General features: G+C 35.9%; 1 protein-coding gene across 1 annotated transcript; it reads left to right on the top strand.

The window, feature by feature from the left end:
• The first annotated feature begins 905 nt into the window (after nt 1–905).
• On the top strand, nt 906–13,215 carry LOC140751740 (uncharacterized). Its single transcript, XM_073085778.1, has 2 exons — nt 906–1,035; nt 12,932–13,215. The coding sequence occupies exons 1-2, from the start codon at nt 906–908 to the stop codon at nt 13,213–13,215; spliced, it is 414 nt and encodes a 137-aa protein (XP_072941879.1).
• The last annotated feature ends 12,575 nt before the right edge of the window (nt 13,216–25,790 follow it).

Genomic DNA, 25,790 nt, shown 5'->3' with positions numbered 1-25,790 from the left:
GCAGGTCAAACACCTTGACGGATTAACATTTGAGGTGTCGTTAGACTTGTTTTAATTGTGGGTGTAACATTATTATTTAAGCAGTCGTATTTATTATTTTTATAATATTTTTTTTATTCTGTGACGTGTGTAGAGTTTACGAAGATGTTTTAATCTGTCCCTCTTTTTGAGACAGGAACCCATTGCTTTCGACTGGTTCTTCATTACGACATGACTCCGGCAACGATATCACCATCGCCAAGTAATCACCGACGCCATGATATTTTTTTGCGTTGTGTTGCAACTTTAAATGTAAATTATAGCTTTGATCAATTAAACGAAGGTGATTTGAAGAAAATGAATCACTGCGAATTGTTCTTGGCATGTTTTCTTCATTTTTGGTATAATGTAAAAAGGTGGCCGAGAGCCCATACATTTTGAAACATCTACTGCACGCTGTTTCACTGGCCCGGCTTGACACCGGCACGCTATTTCCGCCGCTGACAAGTCGTCGCCGGCGACTGTGTGTTATGTCGTACCGGTATCTTTATAAATAAGTGTTGCGTACACATGTAACCTGAAACTACATTCAAGGATATAAACGAACACATATTTCATACTTATATTAATAACCCTGCCTTGTAAGTATTGATCAAAAACGTAAAGACGCCCTGTGTCGTTCTGTCGGCGTCCAAACCAAACGACAGGGCCCAGCCACTGAACAACGTATTGCAGCAATGGTATTGATTATTAGAAAAATCATTGAATATTTATAATCCATAAAAACTATAACGTTGGTTTTAGACAGATATTTTTTTCTATTTTTTGTATATATATTTGACCGATACTATACGATACGATCCTATTAACCGATATATCTATTGTACAAATATGTGCTTCCGGATGATTATCAGACCCCGGTGACCATGCCCAGCCATGCAAAGAGGAGTCTGGGATCTCCAACGGAACGCAACCGGAATTCTCTAAACGTGTTGCCCAATCCGGCTCCGCCCAGGTTAGCCCAGGCGCTCTCCACATTGTATGCTGTTTACGACGGTAAGCACACATATCGCCGTCCTTCCCGGGGTTTCTTGCTGGACGGTTCGAGCTCCCACTCTTGCCGCCTGCAACCCCGGAAGCCCCCTTTTAGTCGCCTCCTAAGACAGGCAGGGCTACCGTAGCCCTATTCTGATCCCGGTACTACAGGGACAAGAGAATATTGTCCTAGGTCGAACTTTAGCGTCCATCTTACCAGCTACCTCCACTTAAGTTCCCGTGCATTCGAACTGAATGTCATCACTGGCAGTCAAGTAGTTAATTAATACGAGTACATTAATATAATCAGTTAACGCGTAACACGCTTAATACATTCTGTAACAGTGAGCGACGCTAAACTCATTATGGCCACCCAGGCCTGCTGGCTATTGGGATATGTAAATTAAATGAATGACGGGTTCCTTTAATGAAATTATATAAAATGATTAACTGCAGAATGATATGAGTTACAAGTAATTGTTTATTGTGCGTCAGTAACCACAGTTCTATGTAATATACGTGAGATTTAATACAAATAAATTAATAAATTGAAGTATCTGTTTGTAATGTTGAATAAAAGCTTTTGATTAATTTCAGATGAACCTTTAATTTAATAACCCATTATTGAAATTTTTGCCTGTCTGTCTGTCTTTTTGTTCCGGCTAATTACCGAAACGGCTGAACCCGATTTCGAAATGGCTTTCACGGTAACCTGATGTTATGAGAAATAACTTACTTTTTGAGAAAAATAATTAGCGTTCCGCGCAATAAAATGAAACCCCATGAAATCTCCAGATTATTTACACTTTTAAACACAGATGGAACCGCGGGGCACAGCTCGTAGACAAATACGTGATGTACTTACGAGTATATTAAACAGATCAATAGTTGAAATTTCGATTTATGGAGCCCTCAAGTACGTAGCAAGCAAGTTTTTCAACACGTTTTCCTTAACCCCTAATCGAAAGATTACTTATTTCTTAATCATTTACTTACCTATTACTTATTTTATTATTAGTTAATTCTGGACGTCGAGAAATCAGAGGATCGTCGGAAAAATGTTTCCTAAAATTAATTTGCATCTGTTTTGGACTTCAAGTGGGAGGCCGAAATTTAAATAAATAGTCTTTTAACGCTTAGGCACTATTTATATAATAAACAACACAGTCGTTATCTTAGCAGTATGTAGGACCAAATAAGGCTTTACCACGAGAAAATAGGTAGCAACGAAAAATGGAGCATGATAAAAGCTAGGACAAAAATATTCCTTGCAAAGCACTATTGGGCTTTTATAATTGTCATTATTGTCCTTCCACAATTGTGAGGTTTATTACATATTTACTAACAGTTATGTGGTCTAATTTGATCCTAAGGAATGGTAAAGCGTTTATGATTGGGGTCAGGTAGGACCACTGTCCAATAGGGTATTGATTACAGTTTTTTTACACCCCCATACTAGGATTCCCTGTATCGTGCCATGGACACACACACAAAGACGAATACACAAACACACAGATCCAGAATCCATGATGACAACCGGCGTGACTGAGCGGTCATCATATTCATGCAACAGAAGCCACTTACCATTAGGTATGCTGGTAGACTGCATGTTATGTCTCTGCTCATAAAAATTACGAACAAGCCTCAAATACAAGTATAGCTGAAAATCTTTAGCAGTATCAAATCCCAAGCCATGGCACTAACATAAATGAATGGTACCAGCACCAAACAACTACACATTCTTATCAAACGCTGTAAATAAGGCGGTCGAACAGATGTTAGCGCGGGGAATCGTTCCAGTCGGAAAGGAAGGAAGTAGTTAGAAGGGCAATAAAAATAAATAGCAACGTAAATTGACGTGCCGATATCCCGCTGCCCGTCGTGCAAATATATTTCCCAGGTTTACTGCCGATTTATTTCCATTACTAGTTAAGTTTAACGGGGTTTGTCTTTGAGGAAATGAAGACTTAGATAATATACTTAGCGGAACGGAAAGTGGCCCAAACTAAAAAAGAGCCACAACAATCTTTTTTTACTGTTCTGTACCAATTTGTCACGTGGCTATTTGTCATTACGTTTGTTTTTATTATTATTATTGTTTTTATTATTATTTCTGTGCTAGAATGCAAAAGACATGAGTTAAAATCAATATTTAAATCTTCGTCACATTTAGTGTTTTTCTATTGTTTTTAAACTAACCTGTAGTTATTCTTGCTACCCAAAACGAAAGATAATGCCTCTTACTATAGCCCAAGTTGCTCAAGCTCTGTTGCACTTAACGTTTCAGTCTTCGATATGCTTTGAGACCGGCCTCTGTACAGGTACAACTGGACCGGCCTCTGTACGAGAAGATCAGGAAATAGCAGAATGAGGTGCACGTCAGCCCGAGATGACCGATTTATTGCTGTAAAAAATTCAAGAAATCAGTTCCCCATTGCGGTTGAGATAGGACAGAGAGATCAACTTGAGTGAACGAACAATAAGAAGGAAGATAGAGGAACGTAATTTATGTGCTAAAATACCAGCCTGAGGCCCAGAACTGCCCAGGCACCATCGTGTATGTCGAATTTGCTCGCGCTCACGGAAATTGGACTTGAAGATTACCTTTCGGAGGTTAGTATTCTAAAAATGCAATGGCCCGCTAGAAGTCTAGACTTATAAAAATAACAAATTTAGGTCATACTGAAAAGATAATTTAGACGAAGTTCTAACCCTTCACAGACCCTCCGCGAATTAAAAACCGCCCTGTTAGGTGCCTGGTAAGAAATTTCACAAGTGGATATAAAAACATCATACACAGCATGCCAGTTCGCATGTATGCCGTCATCAGGACCACAGCTGGTAACACCCATTATTAATTATGATGTGTATTTTTTGAATTCGCATTATTTTAATTTTCTCTATGTTATAGGCAAACTCCGAAGCTCCGGCGCTCCTAGGTTGGACTGGTCAATCCTCAGGTCAGACTGAATGACTTAGTCAAAGCCCAAACAAATGTAAATTTTCGGCCATTGACTAAACAATTTTCGTCAAACCTGGGAGAGACTAATTTGGTTAGGCAAACGTCAAAACACAATTTTATTAAATCGGGGTTTGACGAGTCAAACTCCGATATAGGTATGAAGTGTCTTATTTTCGTATATTTGGAAGCATTTTATCATTTAAGCAGCTTTCAAGTCTTAAGAACCGCTTAACTCTGCCAGTTCTGACACCTGATTGGTCAGCTTACGTGATTTTCACTTTTATATTTGAGATGCTTTGAGAGAATGCCGTGTGGCATTAGGCCCACCTTTTGTACGATGTGCAATAAAGTATAAAATAAATAAATAAATGCTTTGGAATATACGGAGGTTAGTTTGTAAGATTACGTATAAAAAAATAACATTTTTAAAATTTTGATGTTTATTGTTTTAATAATTTATAAAAAACCTAACCTAACCTATACTAACCTAACCTAACCTAACCTCACTCATCTTCAATTTTACACAATTACACGCCCGCACGCTCAATGAACGAACATGAAATGACAAAACAATCGGTCGGAACACCGCGAGAGACATTATGAACCTGTTTAAACATGTTCAGATCAACGTTTGACCGAGTTTTGCAGTCGCTTCTAGGATTGACTAGGCCAAAACCGAAACAGAATAATTTACTTTCGACGTTTGACTGAAAAGTTAGGAGCTCCTGGGTTTGACTAAAAATAATTCAGGCAAAGGGCGAAATTGAAATGTATTTCGGGGATTGCCTGATGGCTTTGGCCAAACCTAGGATAAACCAGTCCTTCCGCGAAGAGACTGTGTATCGGACTTTGACTATAACATCTATACCTACCTGTGTAATAATTACTTTTTATTAAAAATCTGTAAAATCTAATTTTTAGGTGTCAATAATATTAGTCATTGTCATTTCTAAAATAAATAATGATATTACTTTTAGCACATATTTAAACATTTTATGCGTTATTTTGATTAAAAACGCTAAATTGAACTTCCGTGCCGATGAGTGCTTAATGTAACGGTAGTAAAATCTTCAGTGGTTCGACCCCGGCGGCGCCATCGCCACACCTATTTTATAATTAATCTAATAAAAAAAATGTAAACTATATTAGCAAATCAGAAGCAATATTGCCATGTATAAGATCCTATTAGTTCCAATTAATCAGATTATATAGTAACTCAGACACTTTAGGGAGAGTTCAGTTGCCTATATTACAGGTGTTTTTACCCAGTTTAGGCAGCTGAAGATACTTAATTATGTTAAAAAATTTACTATTATATAAAGATACCTTAATAATATCCAAATATACCTTTGCAATGCTTCATGAAATAATTAAATTTATTATTATTATTATGATTATAATGATGTTGCAAACGAGCTTGTAGCACATAAGTGGCTACTGCCATCCGCGGACATCTATAATCAACCCTTGATAAGATAAGATTGTTATCTAAAGTTTTTTTAATAGTCACTAACAGTACAGGAATGCCTAATTCGTTACTTACTCGTTACTTATAATATTCATTAATAAAATATCATTATTTAAAAGTTCAATTGTTTAACAATTGACAGTATTTAGGTATTAGTTCAATCAAATTATTATTAGTATGTATCAGTCCAAATATAATGTCAAATTATGTCAAACAACCATACAACAAAGCCCACCTCGGATTAATATGCCTCCATTAGACACCCGTTAAAGCGGAACACAGCAAAACTTAATACTGTTGTTATAAGGCAGAAATAGTCGTGGCGTTGTTGCATGTAGTGTCGAACCACAAAGGGTACTAACCTTTACTACTGGCCGAATAACGGATCCGAAACTGTGTATCAAAGGACTTTGGTTCGTCCAAAACCTAATATTAAATGTTGCAGCCCAAGCCATTACGACATTAAAACTAACCAAACAAATATTTCTAAAACTGAGTTAATCTTTAGCATAACTGATTTTTTATTTTCTATCAACTTGACTCAATTCTCGCTTTGCTACTGTTCTAAATGGGTCACATTGTGACACGGTGTCGGTAATTGGAAAACGGCTTTTGTTTCTAATCCGACCTCGCTCGCAGCAAATATTTATGTTAATCCTCGGGGCTGAACTATTTGAACACAGTGTTACGTTGCGTGTTAAAGAATGCTACGTATGAAATTCTCGTTTGTGTGTATTATGCTTGTAAAACTCTAGTTTCTGTTATTCATTTTTAAACTAATCTACCCTGCATCATAAAAACCTATAGCTGTGGGAAGGTGAACCCTATATGGTTCGACTCCGGCGGCACCACCGCCACACCTATTTCTGCCAAATAACAGCAGCGTTAAGCGGTGCTGTGTTCTGGTTTCAAGAGTGTGGTAAGGGAGACATACTTATCCGAGGTGTCCCAGCTTAGTCCTCAGGAGTAGCGGCGCATCTGTGGCTGACCTCACGTAGGAAAATCTAATCCTATCTGGGGTTTATTACAGATGTCCATGGGCGGCAGTAGCCACTTACCATTAGGTGGACTGCATACTCGTCTGGTACTCCTATATTATAAAAAAAGAAACCCAAACCTGCTTAGAGTAGGCTCGATTCACACCACATCAAATATATTAATTAAAATTAGGTTCTTTAAATGTCCAAACATAACATGAATGATTGGATTGTACGTATTCAAATATCCGAAAAGAAATTGAATTTTTGTTTTGATCTCACAAGTACAAAAGTAAAGCAGTGGCCGGTTCATAATATTTCGTCCCATAATAATTCCGTTGGAGGCTTCGAACGAATGAAATTCTTTAACGTTCCTCCTGAGCGGTGAAAAAACCAATTTAAACTTACGAAGCTGTTTACCGAAACTTCTTTTTTCACAGATATCACTTCGCCGGAATATAATTAACTGCTACAAAGTTTTAAGCTTGTCTCAACACTATCACGGAAAAGATAAACGATTTTTCATATCTATTTTGTAAGGTGTCTATTTTTCAAGGACGTAAAATTAATTTATATCGTTATGATGCTATAAGTACTAGAGACTTTGGAGTAGGCGATGGTCCCTTTTTAAACACCCTATAAAAGTCTTATTTTAGTGGTAACACGTAGTGACATTTCGTAAAGTTTCTTCAAATGTCACTGAGTTCCTATATTAAAGTTCGAGGGTGTTATCATGTGGTTTTCATGTGTTTTTATCATCATGTTTATCGATTATCAATCGAAATATTTCTCATCATTACTCGCTACTCTCTTTTCGCCACTGCTGAAACAAGTTCTTAAGAATCCGTTCGGCTGACTTACGCGGAGGTTTCAATTCTGCCGGATTACTGAGAATTCTATTGTCTTTGTGATGAAGAATGGAAAGTTATATGTACCTATTTATTAATGGTTATTAGAAGAGAGATAAAATATTGTGAATCATACGAATGTACAAGAAAATTGTTGACTTAAAATTGCTATCAACATTCTTTGAGACCTCATCTTGCTATCAGAAAGTCAACGTGAAGTACTAATCTATAACATGAAGGTATTTAAATTAAATCAGAATCAAAATAAGGATGACCTAAATGAAATTACATTTAATCACTTAGACTTTATCACTTGCTTAACGACGAAGGAAATACAATGTTGATAAGGTGCCGTGCTCAAAGGGTAAAAACGGAACCTATTACTAAGTCACTGGTGTGCCACCGTCTATCCTTCTGTCACAGAGGTCTATCTTTCGCACCGTAACAGATAAACACTTGATTTCTTATGATCCTTGTCTCATGTTTATGAGACAAGAAGGCGAATGGAGTACGCCTTGGTTATGGGAAGAGATTTGTGCCCAGCTGTGGGTTACATTTGTACCCAATCTGCATAGACCGCATTGCCACATGCAAGTTTACAATATTGTATAATGAAATGAAAGCAATGAATAGAACATTACGATTAAATGTTTAGGTATTCGTATCCAAAATACTAAAATTTCTATTGTAGCTAATTATAAATATGTACATCATAAACGTGTTATCAAATCAAAACAGTTTATTTATGAATGAGGTAATTGTTAGTTATCACACATTTTTGTTAAATCGTCGCTTATTCTGCTACTGTGTGTTCAACTATAAATCTATTTTTTATCGTAAAGCAGTTCTTGCGTTTCTGTGGAAGGTTCTAGTGGATACCGGCTGGCTTAAATTTAAATAAAAAAAAATAATAATAATGATTTATTGCCACACAAGATACAAAAAAGAAATGCTTACAAACTTAAATCTAATTCACACAATAATATTTTGTTGTGAGCAAAGGAAGAGTCTCAGCTTGTGCTAGCACGAGTTACGTCGTGCAGCGCTGTTTTTCAGACTCTCCCTCTCCCTGAGATGTTATTTGGGAGGGAAGAGTTAATTCCCCGATCGCCGCTTCGCTAATTTGCTCTATACCTATTACTTATGCGCATTATGCAACGAATAATATTTAACATTTGTGCGTGTGCGTGTGTGTCTTACTATCTACTATTTACTATCAAATGCACTGCATGCATGTTCGTTTACTATTGCAATCTTATAATAAAAAGCTGTAATATTATTGCAATATGAAGCGGGACAGTTAGCGTGGTTGTAATTGTAGATATTTTGCAGGTTAAACCTATAGCTTATATGAAATACCTATATAAAAATATGTTAGAACAAATAAATCTATGCAGCCTTAAATGCTTACCAAAGCTTGGTTTCGCAGGTAACAACTTTGCTTTAAAACGCTATTCAATACAGCTTGAAAGCTTTTAGTTAAAAGTTCATTTGATTCTTAGTCGTGCGACAAGAACGATGATACTGGGAAAAGTCGAAGTGTCCGGCTAGTTACCTAATTGGTAAACTTCTGTCGATAGAACTTTACAAAGTATTGAAAAATGAACGTAGATCTTCGATCTTTGAACAAAGTAATTTTAACTCGGATACCGTTTACCGTCGGGAGATTAAAAATAAAAGAAGCTTTAAACTATAGTTAAGATAAGCCACGCTTGCGGTCGCTGAGTTTAGTTTATGGAAAGTTTAATGAAAGTTAGGCGCTATACTCCGTTCACTGTATTAGGTTCTGTTCGGCGGATTTATTTACCCTCGTTATTAATAAACAATCTATCCAATGTTTTGTTTACCGAAGATCGACATTGGTCAATATCTTGTATAAAGACATTCTTGGTACGTTCGATTATTATTTTTTTTTAATGTAGCAGAAAAAATGAAACAGGACTATAGTGATGGATGAGATTTCATTTTCCGAAAAAATGGACTAAATCAGTAACGTTGTTTCATGTAATAAATGCATAATGCAAAATATAAAGCGAAATAAACAGATAAGGGGCATTTCACGCCAAACGGACAGGAAACAAAAGTGAGGTTCTGAATTTTGTTCATATTGGAGTCAATTATCCTCTTAGTGGACAGGAATGTGAACATACAATATTATTTTTATATAGTGATTATTTGTCGAGTTATGAGCTTCTAAAGAATGGTGAAAATTGAAATCATGATTTTTTAAAGTATTTTTTCGTACATTAAAAAAATTAAATAAAATATTTAATTAAGCGTTTTGTATAGTAAATTGACTGAACTTTTTAATAGAAAAAAATATCTTCAAAAATAAATAAAAATACACGTGTAAAACCGGAAGTGAAATTTTCAAAATATTTTTTCAAAAACTTCCACCATATTTTTTTATTTTTTTATGCATATTTGGCATGTATGTATATTTGGCATACACTTCAGCCCCAACGGCTTGACGGATGAGGTGATGAGGTGTCGTTAGGTTCTTTTAAATTATCCCTGCTATTCTGGTCCCAGGCTAGTGCGGTAAAAGTCCCACATAACCCGACGTCGTTCACACGGCATCAGGTACCTTTTGAAGGTTTCCCCCTTGCCAAAAAAGGTTCTTTTATATAGTGGGTGCGACATAGGCTTCATTACTTTCCTTTTCAGTTTATTATTTTAAGCAGTCGGGTTCTATGTTTTTGTAATAATTAGGTACTATTTAAACATATGCTCCGGGGAATACAAATAGTGTCATATGCGTTGCGGTTTGACGTCGTGTATGTTGTGAATAATGAGTCTGTTATAAACAGTGGTTACTGCTGAAATAGCCTAGTTTTAATTAGTGTTTACGATAATTAGAGACAAATAAGGTTTAAATAGAGTTAGAGCCTGTTTGAAATTGAAATATTGGAGGCATTATACACAAATGTCATTGTTATAATTGCTATAACAGATGGAGGACTTCATTATATACAATAGTTATAAAGTTCTATATGAACTTACTCGTTTTATTGAAACAGTACTATTTCCAACTATGCATCGGCTGATTTCCCACGGTTGGGCACAGGGTTGGCATATTATAATTGACACATATATAGCAATTATATGCTAGGGAAACACCCATATGTTCCTGTAGTTCCGGGACTAGAATAGGGCTACGGTATCCCCTGCCTGTCGTAAGAGGCGACTAAAGGGGGCGTCCGGGTTGCCAGAGTGTGAGCTCGAACCGTCCGGCAAGCAACCCCGGGAAGGACGGCGGCATGTGTGGTCGCATGCCGTCGTAAATACCAGGTGTGCGGGAGGACCGTAAACTGCTCCCCCCAGGGCAGAGCCCGACCGGGGTATCGCGCTCGGAGGACTCCGGTTGTGTTCCATCGGAGATCCCGGAGTTCTCCACCAAGCGCTGACGACAGCCACCGGGGGGGTTTTAGTGCGGTAAAAATCCCACATAACCCGGCGTCGCTCCCACGTCGTCGGGTACCTTTTGAAGGTTTCCCCCTCGAAAACAAAAAAAAAAGGGAAACCCCAATAAAATGATAAAACTACATGTGCTTCTTTTAAAGTTTTATTTTTATCTTATATTGGAGTAGAAAACGATCATGCGGTCCACATGGTTAGCGACTACTGCCGGCCATGGACGTCTGTAATCAATTTCAGATGAAATAAGATTCGTATCTGAGATACACAGATGCTATGCAAGTAAACAATTTATAAAGTTGAGCATTCAGCATAGTCGTAAATTGTAACCAAAAACATCAAAGTGCTAGAATTAACTGGAGGCTAAGTAATTCTGAATTGAAACTTTGGTAATTAGCTGAAGAGTTCATTAAAGTCTATGGAACTAAAACTTTGATATTATTACCCGACGCAAATAGTTTAACGGGCCGCAAAGATTCTTTCAATATCTCCTCTACATGTAAGGTGATTTATGGGATCTAATTAGGTACCTATTTCTACCTAATAACAGCAGTGTTAAGCGCTGCTGTGTTCCGGTTTGAAGGGTGTGGTAAGGGAGACAGACTTTTCCGAGGCGTTCCAGCTTAGTCCTCAGGGGTAGCGGCGCATCTGTGGCCGACCTCAGGTAGGAATATCTAATCCTATCTGGGGTTGATTACAGATGTCCATGGGCGGCAGTAGCCACTTACCATCAGGTGGACTGCATGCTCGTCTGCTACTCTTATATTATAAAAAAAAAAAAAAAAAAAAAAAGGTACCCTCAGGCCACAGACCTCTACAGTAAGGTCGGGTTAAAATGGGATCGAGTTTTTTTAAACTACTATCTTTTCTCTTTTTAACCTGATACCATGTTTTGCTCTCTTGGATTGATAAAATTGTAATCATTTATCGTTTGAATACTGTTGAAAAGAGAATACAAGTACTGCTATAATCAAATTAAAACACAAAAATACAAATTAAATAGTAAGGTGCTGCAGGCGAAAGTATTAATAAAAAAAAAAAATAAGCTAATCCTGTATTTATAATTTTCATGGTATATTATTAACCATCTTTCGTTTGCGCCTTTATTAACCTTTTAACAAAGAATGGGGATTAACTTTAATAACTTTTACCTTACAAGGCTTATATCATAGCCTAAACCAAGCATAATTTTTGAAATAGCAAAGTAATTTTTAAAATAGACAGGTCTGATATTCGTATTCCAGATCTGATGTAAACGACTTTAGAAAAATGTGGGCCTTTGTTTAAGCAACATATTATTATTAACATATATTTTTACCCAAGCAGTGATAGCCAAGATTAAGAAACTCGGCTTCTTGAACGGGGGATCCGAGGTTCAAATCCCAGCCACGCACCTTTGATATTTTAAAGTCATGCGTATTAGAAATTAATTGTCACTTGCTTAAAACGGCGAAGGAAAACATCGTGAGGAAACCTGAACACCTGAGAGATTTATATTAAAAGAAAATCTCAAAGGTATGTGAAGTCTACCAATACGCACTTGGCCAGCGCGGTGGACTATGGCCTAATTCTTCTCATTCGGAGAGGTGACCCGTGCCCAGCAGTGGGACAATAATAGGTTGTGGACGATATTCTTACGTATCATAATATAATATGTAAATAGAATTTTAATACACATTTAAACCACAAAACGGGACTTCGTGACATTCCTCAGTTGTAATATTTTAATGGCACAAACAGGGTATAATTTTCGGGCAATTAAGCGCAACATGGAATTATTTAATTGTGCAGGGAAAGTTTGGCGTTGTTATCATAATTGCAATTGTCGGGTAGCCCGGAGCTAATTTCCATGCCGGAATAGGAGAGTGGTTTAAAAAGGTTTTTTGCTACAAAAGTTCAGCTTTCTCATTATCGATTGCAGTTTAAATCGTTAGCCGCTCTCTTGAGTTTTGTTTTATGTTGCTACTTTATATTGGCCACTCCACTGCAGATACTTGCTTGTTTTCTTTCATCACAGATAGTATTTAACACATTATCCCCTGAAGTACGTAATTACGCGTTTGCGTAGTAGGTATTATATGTTTCTTGGAATTTACTTATGTGAGTAGACATTTGAAACCTAACCTATAAAAGAATAGTGATAATATTTCCTTATGTAATAGTTAATGCTAGAAGAAAATCATGCATGCGTATAAACCTTTTTTCACGTAAATAAACTTATGACAGGGCTACTATCTGTTTGCAGCTGCGACGAGGACACGGCATACACTGGAGGAGTGTCCTGCCTGGGACAGCCAGCGCCGTGTTCTCGTCGCTGCTGTGGGGCCTGACCTCTTGCTGCTGGCCTTTGTAAAAGCCATTGTCGAGAGCGAGAGGTCATGGAAAAAGGTGAAATCCTTCTACGAGGATGTGATCTTGCAGAAGGAGGCTGCGGAGAGGGAGAGAGAGAAATCCTCGAAACTTCCAATCCGCAGCCGTAAAACTGGGCGTAGGAGAAGAGCTCCCCACGCTCATTTTCTACCCCCATAACGGAGGCATTGGTGTAGGACACGCAGGTGTTCTACGTCACAAACAATATCAAGCCTCGAGGTTGTACGCGCGGTGTTCCCGCGCGTACCTCAAAGATCTGCGGATGGAGTTAGTCCAGCTCCATCCCTAACCGAGATGGGCTCTGATGCGGGCAAACGCCGTCGGGACTGCGGACGAGTGCTACTAGCGTACCCGTGGTCCCGATACGATAAAGGGCGTACAGAGGATCACCGTGGGATTTTAGCCGGTAGGAGTCCAGCATATCCTCTCCGCTGCCCCACGGCCGAGAGGAACCCATGAAGGGCTTCCCCACGAAAAAAAGGGCTACTATCTGTCGCGGGATAAACGAAGAGGATATGCCGGATTCATACTGACTAAAACTAATGGCCTTGGTCTAAAATTCTAATCATAGTAAATTTGCTATCCAACGACGTTTGCCTTTTTACAGGGCACGTCTTTGCAGGTGGGTTTGGATCATGGATTATTCGGCAGATATTTTTCATTACTTATATTTCATAAGATATTAGCACTAAACTTTAATGATGCCGTTATTTTTAAAAATGTAGTCTACCTTCTGAGGTAGACTACATTTTACATTACGTCGGGGTAAGAGGTTTTAACTCAAAGTTGTGTTAATATTCTCTATCAAGAACATGGAAGTACTTTTATTTTTATTTTTATGAAGATTTAAGGATTATAATATTCAATTATTTTATGATCACAACTTATGACGGATTAGGTTATATACCTATGCGTCATGACGACGCTATTATCACGCGTGAGACCTGGTACGAAAGTGACCAATGAGTTTTGTAATGACCATGCAGTCCATCTGATGGTAAACTGCTCATGGACATATGCAATCAATCTCATATAATATAAGAATCCTAATTGAAATCGGTCACAGTGCGTTGCAAACCCTGAAAACTAAGTTGGAACGCCTCCGATAAGTACATCTTTCTAACCACAAACCGTTACACAGTAGCACTGAACACTGCATATGCTGTTATAACGCAGAAAAAGGTGTCCGGAGTTGAATCACAAAGGGTTCTACCACTTTCAAATGCTAATCAGCATATTATAGCTACATCATAAATATATTCCTTAAGATTTCACACTAAACTTATTATCATTCTCTTGCCCAAGGTACGGAATAAATCCCAGATCGCGATACTATCAAGTTGATCTGTCAAGCGCGGTCCAGTCTCACCTCGGTTCGATAGCTATGCAATTTCACACCCCGATACCCCGTGATATTGCTAACTGTTCAATCCTGACATGACAAGGTGTTATATGTAAGAAGGACTCAGGTTTTAGTCGGTTGCGGTGGGTAATGATTTTTGTGTGTCTGTGTGTTTGTTAACAAAATACTACCGCTTAGGAAATTGTGTTTCGTTGTGGAGAGTAAGTGGCGAAAGAAACTCCGCAAATTTAAATATTCAAAAAGTAAGTTTTATACAATTTTACATAATGGAACATATAATTAAAATTTTAAATAAATAATAATGTGTGTTTAGAATCAAGCATATGTTTGATTATGTGGTATATCTTATCAAATGGTAAGTGGCCAATGCCGCCTATTGACATTAGCAATGGATCCCAGATAAGATAAAAGTCCTATTTGATGTCGATCACAAGTGCGTTGCTACCCCTGAGGTTTAATTAAAAACGTCTCGGGTATGTCTGTCTCTACCCGAAGGTCAAACTAAGCCGAAATTTCGGCAATAAATAAAAGAAACTCTTTCTACACTCACACCTCTTCCCACACTAGGATTCTCAGTGTCATGGGTGCCATGGACACACACATTGACAAATACACAAACACTCAGACCCAGAGATACAAATCTAAATTCATCATTTAGATATCTGTCTGGCCGGGGATCGAATCCTGGACTCTCAGCGCGTCAGACCGGTGTGGTTAACGCTCAAAAAAAAAATTAAAAACCTCATATAGTGAGTACCGCTTACATAATAAAAAAATGTTTCCCTTACTAAACCTTTAAAACCAGAACACAGCAGCGCTTAGCACTGCTAGAATTATGCAGAAATAAGTGTGGAGTTGGGCCTCCGGAGTCAAGCCACAAAGGGTTCACCAGTTTCAATACACTTGCATCGTGCTATATTCATAGTTTAATGACTCAGATATTGAATCAATTCAAACTTAATGAAAGTATCGTTCTTGTCATTAATTTCAAATCAATAATACTATCAAGTCTGTTTGTCGAGCACAGACTAGAGCATCGTCGCTCCGATAGCTTCGCAATTTCACACCTCGGTTCCTGCTGATATTGCCCTAACTGTTTGATCTTTCACCAAGCGGAGTCGATAAGGTGTTTTATACTAAAAGATGCTTGTTTTTTAGTAACGATTGATGACTGTTGTTGAAATTAACAATGAGCAATAAAATTGTTAGTAATATATGTTGTTAGTTTTTTTATAATGAGTTTTAGAAGTAGCAGACGAGTAGTCTACCTGATGGTAAGCGGTCTCTGCTACCCATAAACATCCGCAACCCTCTATATAAGCCGAGTTACTTCCTGACGTCGATTAAAGATGCATTGTCACTTCTAAAGTCTAACGGTTAACGTATTGCGGCACACAATTGCTTTCCGCTGAAAATAAGTCATCAGCAACCCATTACTGTCCCACTGCTGGGAACGGGTCTCCTCTCATAATGAGAAGGATTAGGCCATAGTCCACCACGCTGGCCGAGTGCGTATTGGTAGACCTCACATACCTTTGAGATTTTTTTTATAAATCTCTCAGATATGCAGGTTTTCTCACGATGTTTACCTTCACCGTTTAGCAAGTGATAATTAATTTCTAATACGCACATAACTTTGAAAAATCAGAGGTCTGGAATTTGAACCTCGGACCCCTCGATTGAGAGACTGAGTTTCTTAACCACTAGGCTATCACTGCGTTAAGTATGACTAAAAATAAGTATGACTACGATACCTCTCCGGCAGACACATACTGGTTCTGCCTTACAATTTTCCATCTCAGATGGTGGATAGTAAGTCAAGTGGGATGCTGGGTGTAGCACGTTATTCGGAAAGATTACATATTTATTCTTGTTTAAAATAGTTCCAAGTTACAGCTGTCGAGAATTACAACTAGCGGATATCGTTTGAAAATAAGACATAACGAACTCTACATTCATAGCACCATAATATGATTCCCTACATTGTGCGTGACACACAAAAAATAAAATTAACAAAAAAGTCGGCGCTCAATATATTTCGTTGGATAACGATGTAAACAGCGTGTCTAATATGAGCGCCTACTTCAGGAATATGTACTAAACCAACATTTATTTCAATTATTTTTTACTTTGTAGTGACATACAAGTCGGCTGTATTTTTTTCTTAAAAATTTTTTTCACCATTTTTAGTGATGACATACTAACGTTTATATTAATACGATATAAAATTGTATAAATGTGATCATGAATAAAGGTAAGGTCTGAATTTACATTAACTGGACCCACCCGCTTGCAGGGCGCTGCCGCCCCAGCTCGCTTAGTTTTATATTGTCTAATGTGTTCCAACCTAACCTAACTAAATAGTCAATGATGAACTGGCTTTGCAATTTCATTAGAACCTACACCAACCACGAGGTCTACCACCGTAGAGGATGGTAGACCTCGTGGTTGTACCGAGTTCGCTCCAACCGATCCAACCGATACAACCACGAGGTCTACCACCCTCTACGGTGGTAGACCTCGTGGTTGCATCGAGTTCGCTAAATCCCATTTTCTTGCACTGCACCGAAAACACGTCTCAGAATTTTTTGTTCAACAAGGTGACAAAACGTTCGTCTAAATTTTGGAATGCATATAGGGACGAATCTAATTATTTTATCCTGTCTTCTTTATTTTTACAAACTTAACTTGCATTGTTACATACACGTGTATGAACATTGCAAACAAATCTTTTAAAATGATTTTCAAAGTATTTTTTGTAACTGAATATATTAATTACAAAAATTGCATAATGCGAATTATAATTATAAATTTAGTACTAATAAACACTTGATCTTAAAAGCCTTATATACTGTGAAATTATTTGTAATAAGTACTACGTCCACATTACATTTAAGCATTACAATTTGTGCAGGCCATAATCACCGTGGATAAGTCAGTGTTAAGACAAATCTAATAACCTCAAACGCTGACGCGCGAGGGATATTGGTTAAATGTTTACAAAAGTTTTATCACCGAGCGTCATCGGATAGACCATTTCGCCTCGATAGATATTTAATTTCACACTCTAATACCTCCTGATGTAGCTAACTGGCCGACGAGGCAACGTTTTTACCTAGCAACATAACCTGATTTTGTGGCACCACGCGAAAATATATATTTTATGTCATGTTTGTACGTAATACAAACATAAATGTATACTCATATTTACACATAAAAACAAATATATCCGGTCAACGACGTGGGAGCTTTTAATGTTTTGGAATTCTACGAATTTTATTGTCAAATTGCCGATTTTATCATTTTCTCATATCATTATGCAATGGCAGCTATTTTAAATTTTACAGTATGAAAGTGGGATTATATGTTTATTTTAGTAATATTTACTAATGTAGAAGTTTTATAAGCAATGAGGTCTTTTTCATAGCTAAAAATATGGCGAATAAATACATTACCAAAATATTTCAAAAAGTGATGGAACAGAATTGACAAAAAATATATATATTAAATTTTATTTCAGGTCATTCATTATTCTTATTAACTATTTATTTATTCATTATTTATTTAACAACTACAATAAATAATGTAATGTTTCGGAAACCATCCATCACACGGCTAATTTAGATATTTTTAACCAAGTATTATTTATATATTATGTATATAGACCTATAATATGTATAATAAATCTTTTTTGTTTTTTTTAGCATTTATATACGTTAAGTTGTTTAAAAATAAATAAAACTTACCCATAAATAATAGAATACGTAGATACACATTCATTATTGCTGGGTAGACGTGTAATCACTTTGTTAATGGCTCCTGTCTCCGACTCCGGTTAGTTCTACAACGTTGTGAAATATGGGACCCTATTATCTTAATAACATACTTACACGGGAGCAAGTTACACGTGTTTAATCTGATTATGTTATCCTATAAGTTGAAGGTGATAAAACTCTTTGTGATTCGAATCCGGCGGCACCACCGCCACACCTATTTCTGCGAAATAACAGCAGTGGTAAGCAGTGCTGTGTACTGGTTTGAAGGGTGTGGTAAAGGAGACATATTTTTCCGAAGCGTTCCAGCTTAGTCCTCAGGAGTAGCGGCGCATTGTGGCCAGCCTCAGGTGGTCATTGTGGTCATATCTAATTCTATCTGGGGTTGATTATAGATGTCCATGGGCGGCACTGGCCCATTAACCATCAAGTGCACTGCATGCTCGTCTGCTACCCCTATATTTAAAAAATATACGTGTATCTATTGAAAATATAACTATTTCGTAATTATTAATTTACAGCTTTGTTATTCCCGCTCAAAAATGCAACTCATACATCAAAACGCTTTTTTTATTTTTTATAGTAACTCATACAATCGTACCAGCTAGTAATTATATAAATGAGAGCTTATTATAACAAAAACGCATTATGAAAACAACACAAAATACTTAATGATAATACTATAATAAAATAATTTGCATATATTTTTAACACTGTATAGTACTAACCAGGGATGTTGCTGATGCAAGTTTTCTCTATATAAGCGGATGCTGATGCTGACTTTTTCAGATCAATATCAGCGGATGCTGATGCTGATGCTGATATTTAAAAATATTAAAACTAAACTTCCAAACTGATAAATTTTCAAGAAAAGTTTTTAACTTGTGAGCTTACAATTTCTTTTTTCAAAGTTGTCAAATCGTTTTATCGCGATAAACATACGTGAAGATGTCAGTTGTCGTGTCGGTCACAATTTCTCGAAGTATTTTTTGCGTGATACGCGTACAAAGGGAAGTCATCTTACACCTTCTTGGATCTAGTAGCAGAGTGTTGGTTGTCGATCTCACTATTTACATGTATGGTATTCTTCTGGATGCTTTAACTTTAAACGATTTGTGAGTCCCTTACGAGAATGGTCTATTTGACAAATACTACACTATGCAGTATCTTTGTTCAATAACGGAAAATATTTCCATATTGTACTTTTTATTGGAGGAGGCATTATGAATTGAATTCCTAATTATTTTATTAGTAAAAGTCCATTTTTATTTTTATTTATATTATTTACAATTTACATTTAATTATTTACAGCACTAACCTAATAAAAAAGTAGCACTAACCTAATAAATAATATATGAAACAGGCTTTAAAAAAATACTTATAATAAAATAATTAAATATAATAAGCTTCATCCAAATTGCTGACCCTTGGAAGAGTCCCCAAAACGCAAAGCTAATTCTTTGCCCGAGGTAAGCGCCAGCCCTCTGGTCGTGGTCGTATTAATTGATTGAACTATGGTCGAAATTCACGTCAGACAAAATTACGTTGACAAAACAATCAAATGAGGGAACAAGTGACAACTTGTGTATGTTAACTGTCTTGTGATTGGCTGAAAGTCTACGTGACTTATGCTCGGTTCCGCCTTCAACGAACACGTTGCGACTTGAATGTTAGCATTAAAAATCAGCATCTTTTGTTGCGGATGCGGATGCTGATGCTGATATTAAAAAATAAGCTGATAATCAGTTGATGCTGATGCTGATATTCTCAACAACCCTAGTACTAACGCCTGCGTTCGCGTGGATTCAGAAAATAACGTTAATTGTATAACGCCATCCATGAAGCACACCGAACTAAAAGTCTCCGCTCCTAATACACATGTCGTAATGTACTTTGGACATGTCGTAATGTACTTTGGACTTTAAATTGTGATAACTTTTGATAATGAAGATCGTACAAAAAAATTTAATCCTAATATCAGAAAAGCAATCAAATCAAATCAAATTTAATTACTTATATTGTGTAGAAAATGTCGAATTGCATGAATTCGCGGTGCTCTTGTTACATAATAATCGAAAAAGAAGTGACGTAAAGACCATGTACTTATAAGTAACAAAGCGGTAGACCGTGCATAGAGAGCCTTCCAAGTCCTTTTGAAGGCTTAGAACATGTTCGTCCGTGATACTTAAATATTACAGGTAAAATAGTGCTTTAATTTATGAATTCACGCCAAATAATATACTCGTATATTGATATACGTATGTTCATGGCACAATATATAAATTATTGTATTTACGAAGATAATATAATCATTACGATTATATTAAGGCATTATTAGATAAATAGTGTAGTATCTTTCAGGTAACTCCTTGTAGTAAGGAGACACCAATGCTCAGCATAAATTGAAAGTGCGCAGAAAAAGGGAAATACGGCAAATCTCTTTCTAATATTTTGTACTAAAATCATAACTACATTAATGAATTCATTCTTAATCCTGCCCTCTTTTATCAATCTGTTTCAAATTGCCCAGTTTGAAAATCTTGGGGCGCTAATACATTCGCAAAGAATGTAAACGAATAAGTTTGAGAACCTCTGTTTTAAAGGATAATGCACAACTGCTCGATTTATCACTTTACATAGGGTTGCCACGTATCTTTCACAAACATAGTAATTTATTCAAAAATTGTATTAAACAAATTTTGGGAAGTACAAGTTAGTAGATTTGGAAAATCCGGAAAAACATAATATACATTTATGATTTATTTTTCTACGATTATTGCCGACTCAGTGTAGTATAGACTTTCTGTTTTTTATTCATTGAAAGAGTCACCCAAAATCATCTTAATTATTATTTGTATACAATATAGCACAATAACTAAAATATAGTATGAACGATTTTATATATTTTGGTATAAGTGACAACCCTAGCCGTACATGAAGCTACCTGAGTTAAATCAAACACTAAACAAACAGAGTACACAATCAGTCACCTTCAAGCCCGAGTTCCGGTACGTCCTTCGTAAAGGAGCCGTGAAAATACGGGCAGGTGCATCCGTGGAATTACGTGGTTTCTGCTTAATAGCTGCAGCTACATCAGTTGATGTAACACCGGTAATGTCGGCATTTACCTTGTGAATTAGAATTAAAGTTCTGGAAATAAATTTATTTAATTTACGAATATCTTCGAATCTTTTTGCATTATTGGCACTCGCTTCATCGGAGTTCGATTTAAAGAATCTTTATTGTCTTAAGATATTACAAAATTTCACTTACAAGACAACTTATGCTAACTTATGAATAGGTTTCTTACAGTGAGCGTGCATATGATATTTATATATTATATAAATATTTATTTATTTATTTATATATTACTCAAAAGCCATCAGCATTGTTTTGAATTTTTAATTTTATCCCTTTACACCCGAAGATTTTTTTTCGCAATTTCCGATTCAAAACGTTTATTACGGCTTTTTATATAGCTTAAGGGATCCACAAAAAATACGAAAAAAAATCCAGAGTTTATACTTCAATAATCCAGAAATCGACCCGCACGATCGTGAGTCTCCGGTGGGAACTGTCACACTCACGATCGTGAAAATTGCAAAAAAATTTAGATTTTTATCAAAAAATATTAGAAAATTAAAACAATTTGGAGATATTTAACATCACTGTCTTTATTTTCATTAGTCTTTATAAAAAATCTGTCTTGGCAATGAAACCTAAACTACGTAATTCTATGAAAATCAACATTCTTCTATCTTCCGTTATTGCCTCCGTCTTCAATCCAGGTCTCCAAGGCGTAGGTATTCTTGGCTAGGGAATACATCCAATGATAATGCAGATGGAGAAAACTTTAGCCATATCTATTGCAATTAAATTAAGTTTTCGACCGGTTCTTCTTAGATAATATAAATTTGTGCATCTGGTTACATATCAAGAGCCTCATAATTAAAATATTAAGAAAAATATTTCTTTGGAAACTTTACTGGAGATGTTGGAAGGGATGTATAGACGTTTTTAAGACAGAAAACGTATTCTTTTCCTAGCTTTTTTTCGATGTGTTGGACGTGAAGATGCTCGGCGGCGAGAAATTTCTAGGGATGATTTTAAAGTAGATGGTTGAGGTTCAGGCTCAAGTTTCAAATCTAATTCTAGGTCAGTTTCTATTTGAGGGTCTGCATGTGCTTCTGGATCTGTTTCAGGGCACAATTCTTCAAATTGAAACTCTTCTAATCTATTTGGTTGAAGCTCTTCACTTTTATGAAGATCTTCAATGTCCGATACATTTCTCCTCACCCCGCACTGGCAAAATCTGATCATAATTTAAATGTACCCCTAAAATTGAAACAAACAAAATTGATATTGACGAAACTTAAACATAACTGGTAATAGCAATAAAAGCATTTTCATCAAACGTTATTCTGCACCAACAACCGTAGGCACACGATCGTAACAGTTGAAATTTGCAACCTAATTGTATCTAAATTGCAAGTTAATCGAATAAACTACTAAATTCCATGTATTTAGTGTTCTTTTAGCTTTCAAATTAGCTATAATTAATGATAGATACTAAACATTTAATACCAAAAATAATTATATACCTGTGACAGTGCGCGGGTCGAAAAAATCTGCCATCTTTGGACGAGTCCCTAGCACAACTGACCGCCTGCACCCCGCTCACTTAGCCGGTATCACGTGCGATACTCTCCTCACGATCGATCGGCATCGGTTGCGTTTCGAAAAATAAGAAGCTATCACGTGGGAATTTTTTTAAAGTGAAACTCACGCTCATATCATCTCGGGTGTAAAGGGTTATATACATATTAATGTTTCGTTCATCGCTTTCTTTTTAAATTCAACTTCTAAATTAGAATTAAAGTTCGGTATATATATTTATTTTATTTACGAATACTCGCAATCGAATCTTTTTCGTTATTGGCTCTAGCTTTATCGGATCAATAATCAATCTATTCAATAGTATTCCTACCAAAGATCGTCACATGACAATTTCTACAACTCAAGCGGAATCAATATTCAAAATGAAATACGATTTTAACTTTATATAAGATATTAAATATAATATATTGTATTTAATAACTAAAACCTCTTTATGCAGTTGACAGATTTACAATTTAATATTAGTCTTATTTTTAAATTATTTATAAAATAACTGACATATATGTTTCTTGTAATTTAGGAAACTATTTTTCAATAATGTTAAAGTATTATATAAAGCTATATTTATCTTGTTTAATATTTATCCTCCAAATAATAAGCCATGAGTACTGGAAGTGTATTGTTCAGACACTCATAATTGTTTATAAACATCAACAGTACTTACGAGCCAGCGTTAGGCTATAATAAGGATTATATTTTCTTTATGATGCAAATTTTAAGAAATGTATATTTTTTATTTATATTAAAATTTAATGATTTGAATATAATATAATAAATTAACATAAGCAATAAAATATTAATTTGTGTAAGTAAGCCAGGTTGTAAAGTACTAACGTAACAATAACTTTACGACAAAAACAGCGAAATACAGAATTACCGACACCCAAAGAGTATAGTAACCTATGTGTGGGGTACACATAGGTTCCCTGACCGACATCGACAGTTTTGCGACGAAACTTGGCATTGACAGTATTCCGCCATATTTAATATTTCAATGAGGAATGCTTGTTTTAAATATTTTTAAACAGGAATACTTTAGGTTATCAAAATATATGTGTATTTTTCTTCAATTATACAAATTATTCATGTTTTTTAGATATAGTGTACATGAGATGGCCGAAAATGAAACATCTCCTTTAGTAATAGTTAACTGGCTGGAAAAACAAGTGCGGTTTTTTCTTCTGTTTTCTTTTTTTGCATTGTTCGAATTGCGACACATCTTTTCTTCGGGCAAATACGCAGTACGAAAATATAATATACAATTATTTAAATAAAAACAGGATAATTAAACTCAGGTATGATACTGTACCCTTACCAGGAGTTTTAACGTTTTGACAAATATGACTGTTTTGGTATTTGTTTACGTATTTGCTCATACAAATTCCAATCAGCGCCCCTAGCGGATTATGTCAGAACTAAGAAATCCTATGGGCCAATACGTAAACAAATACCAAAACAGTCATATTTGTCGAAACGTAAAAACTCATGGTAAGGGTACTGTTATTGTATATTGTCTTAATTGTAATGGTAAATTCATTATATTATAATTAAAATCTTAGTTTTGTTCTTAAATACTGATATTTCGTATTTACTTAATTTCAATGGTAAATTTAATTTAATAATATTGAAATCTTAGTTTTGTTTTAATGTGTAAGACAACTTTTGTTTAATAAATTAGTCATAATAATTTAAAATATCTTTTTATTTTGCAATCTTTTGTAACTACAAAATATAAAATCAAATACAAAATCGACTGTAATAGATTAACTAATCCATTACAGTCGATTTTGTAATAATCTGGTATTTAGTAGTATAAAGTTTCAGCGAAAATTAAATATTAATTAACAATACATGTCATATTAAAGTTTTGCGAGTATTTATTATGTTACATCGAAATAATATCTGCTATGGAATTTATGTGAGTAATGTAAGTATATTTTGTGTAAAGTAGATATTGTCAAAAATCTAGGAAGTAGTAGTTTTTACCTTATATAGGTATATGAAACCACTAATCCAAAGTTTACTGGTGTATAGAATTTATGGTAACTTAGTTATTATGGTATGTTGTAGGGCACGTACCCACTTACCTTCAGCAATGCTAGCGCTGCCGTGTTTCATTTCAAAAGGTGTGTAAAGGAAACATACCTATAATTATATGCGAGGCGTTCCAACTTAGTCATCGGGGCAGCAAAGCATCCCAATCCGATTCGAGGTAGGAACCTAATCTTATCTGGATTGATTACTGATGTCCATAAGCGGCAGTATACGCGTACACTTACCAGACTGCATGTTCGTTTGTTTCTTCAATGTTATAAAAAATCTCCGCAAATATTATTTAATTTGACGTATTTAATAAACTAAAACATATTATGAAATATAATAGAAACGCTGAAAGGATTTCATTCTAGGCTTATTTCCAACAAAATTAACCCCGGTGACATCAAAAAGGTAACTTACACCTTTCCCGGGCGGATTATGCGGGACACGTCGCTAAGTTACACTGGACATCTTAACCCGCTGATCTTCGTGTTACAGCTCTCAACTGGCTTCACTTTTAGCGACTTTTACTTCTTTGTAACTTCGTTCGCGTCTCTGTCGGTTTCACTTACAACGTAATTAAATGACTTGACTATTTTTTAACTTTGTCGTAATACTATACTTTACGGAATAAACAATGATTTTGTATTTTTTGTTAAATTTAATACTTTTAGCTATTAAACATCGCATACCGGATACTAATATAATTTATATATTGAGTAGGTATTTAGTCGTCTGTCCTTGTAGTTCCGGGACTAGAATAGGGCTACGGTATCCTCTGCCTGTCGTAAGAGGCGACTAAAAAGAAGGACGACGTTATGTTTGGTCGCTTCCCGTCGTAAACAGCAGATGGTGTGGGAGGACCGAAAAGTGCTCCCTCACGG

Source organism: Epargyreus clarus, unplaced genomic scaffold (assembly GCF_041222505.1).
Source record: "Epargyreus clarus isolate Ecla_fem2 unplaced genomic scaffold, WU_Ecla_fem_2.2 ptg000023l, whole genome shotgun sequence".
NCBI classification, from domain to species: domain Eukaryota; kingdom Metazoa; phylum Arthropoda; class Insecta; order Lepidoptera; family Hesperiidae; genus Epargyreus; species Epargyreus clarus.
The sequence above is the reverse complement of the archived record's forward strand: the minus strand, read 5'-3'. Positions and strand labels throughout refer to the sequence as shown.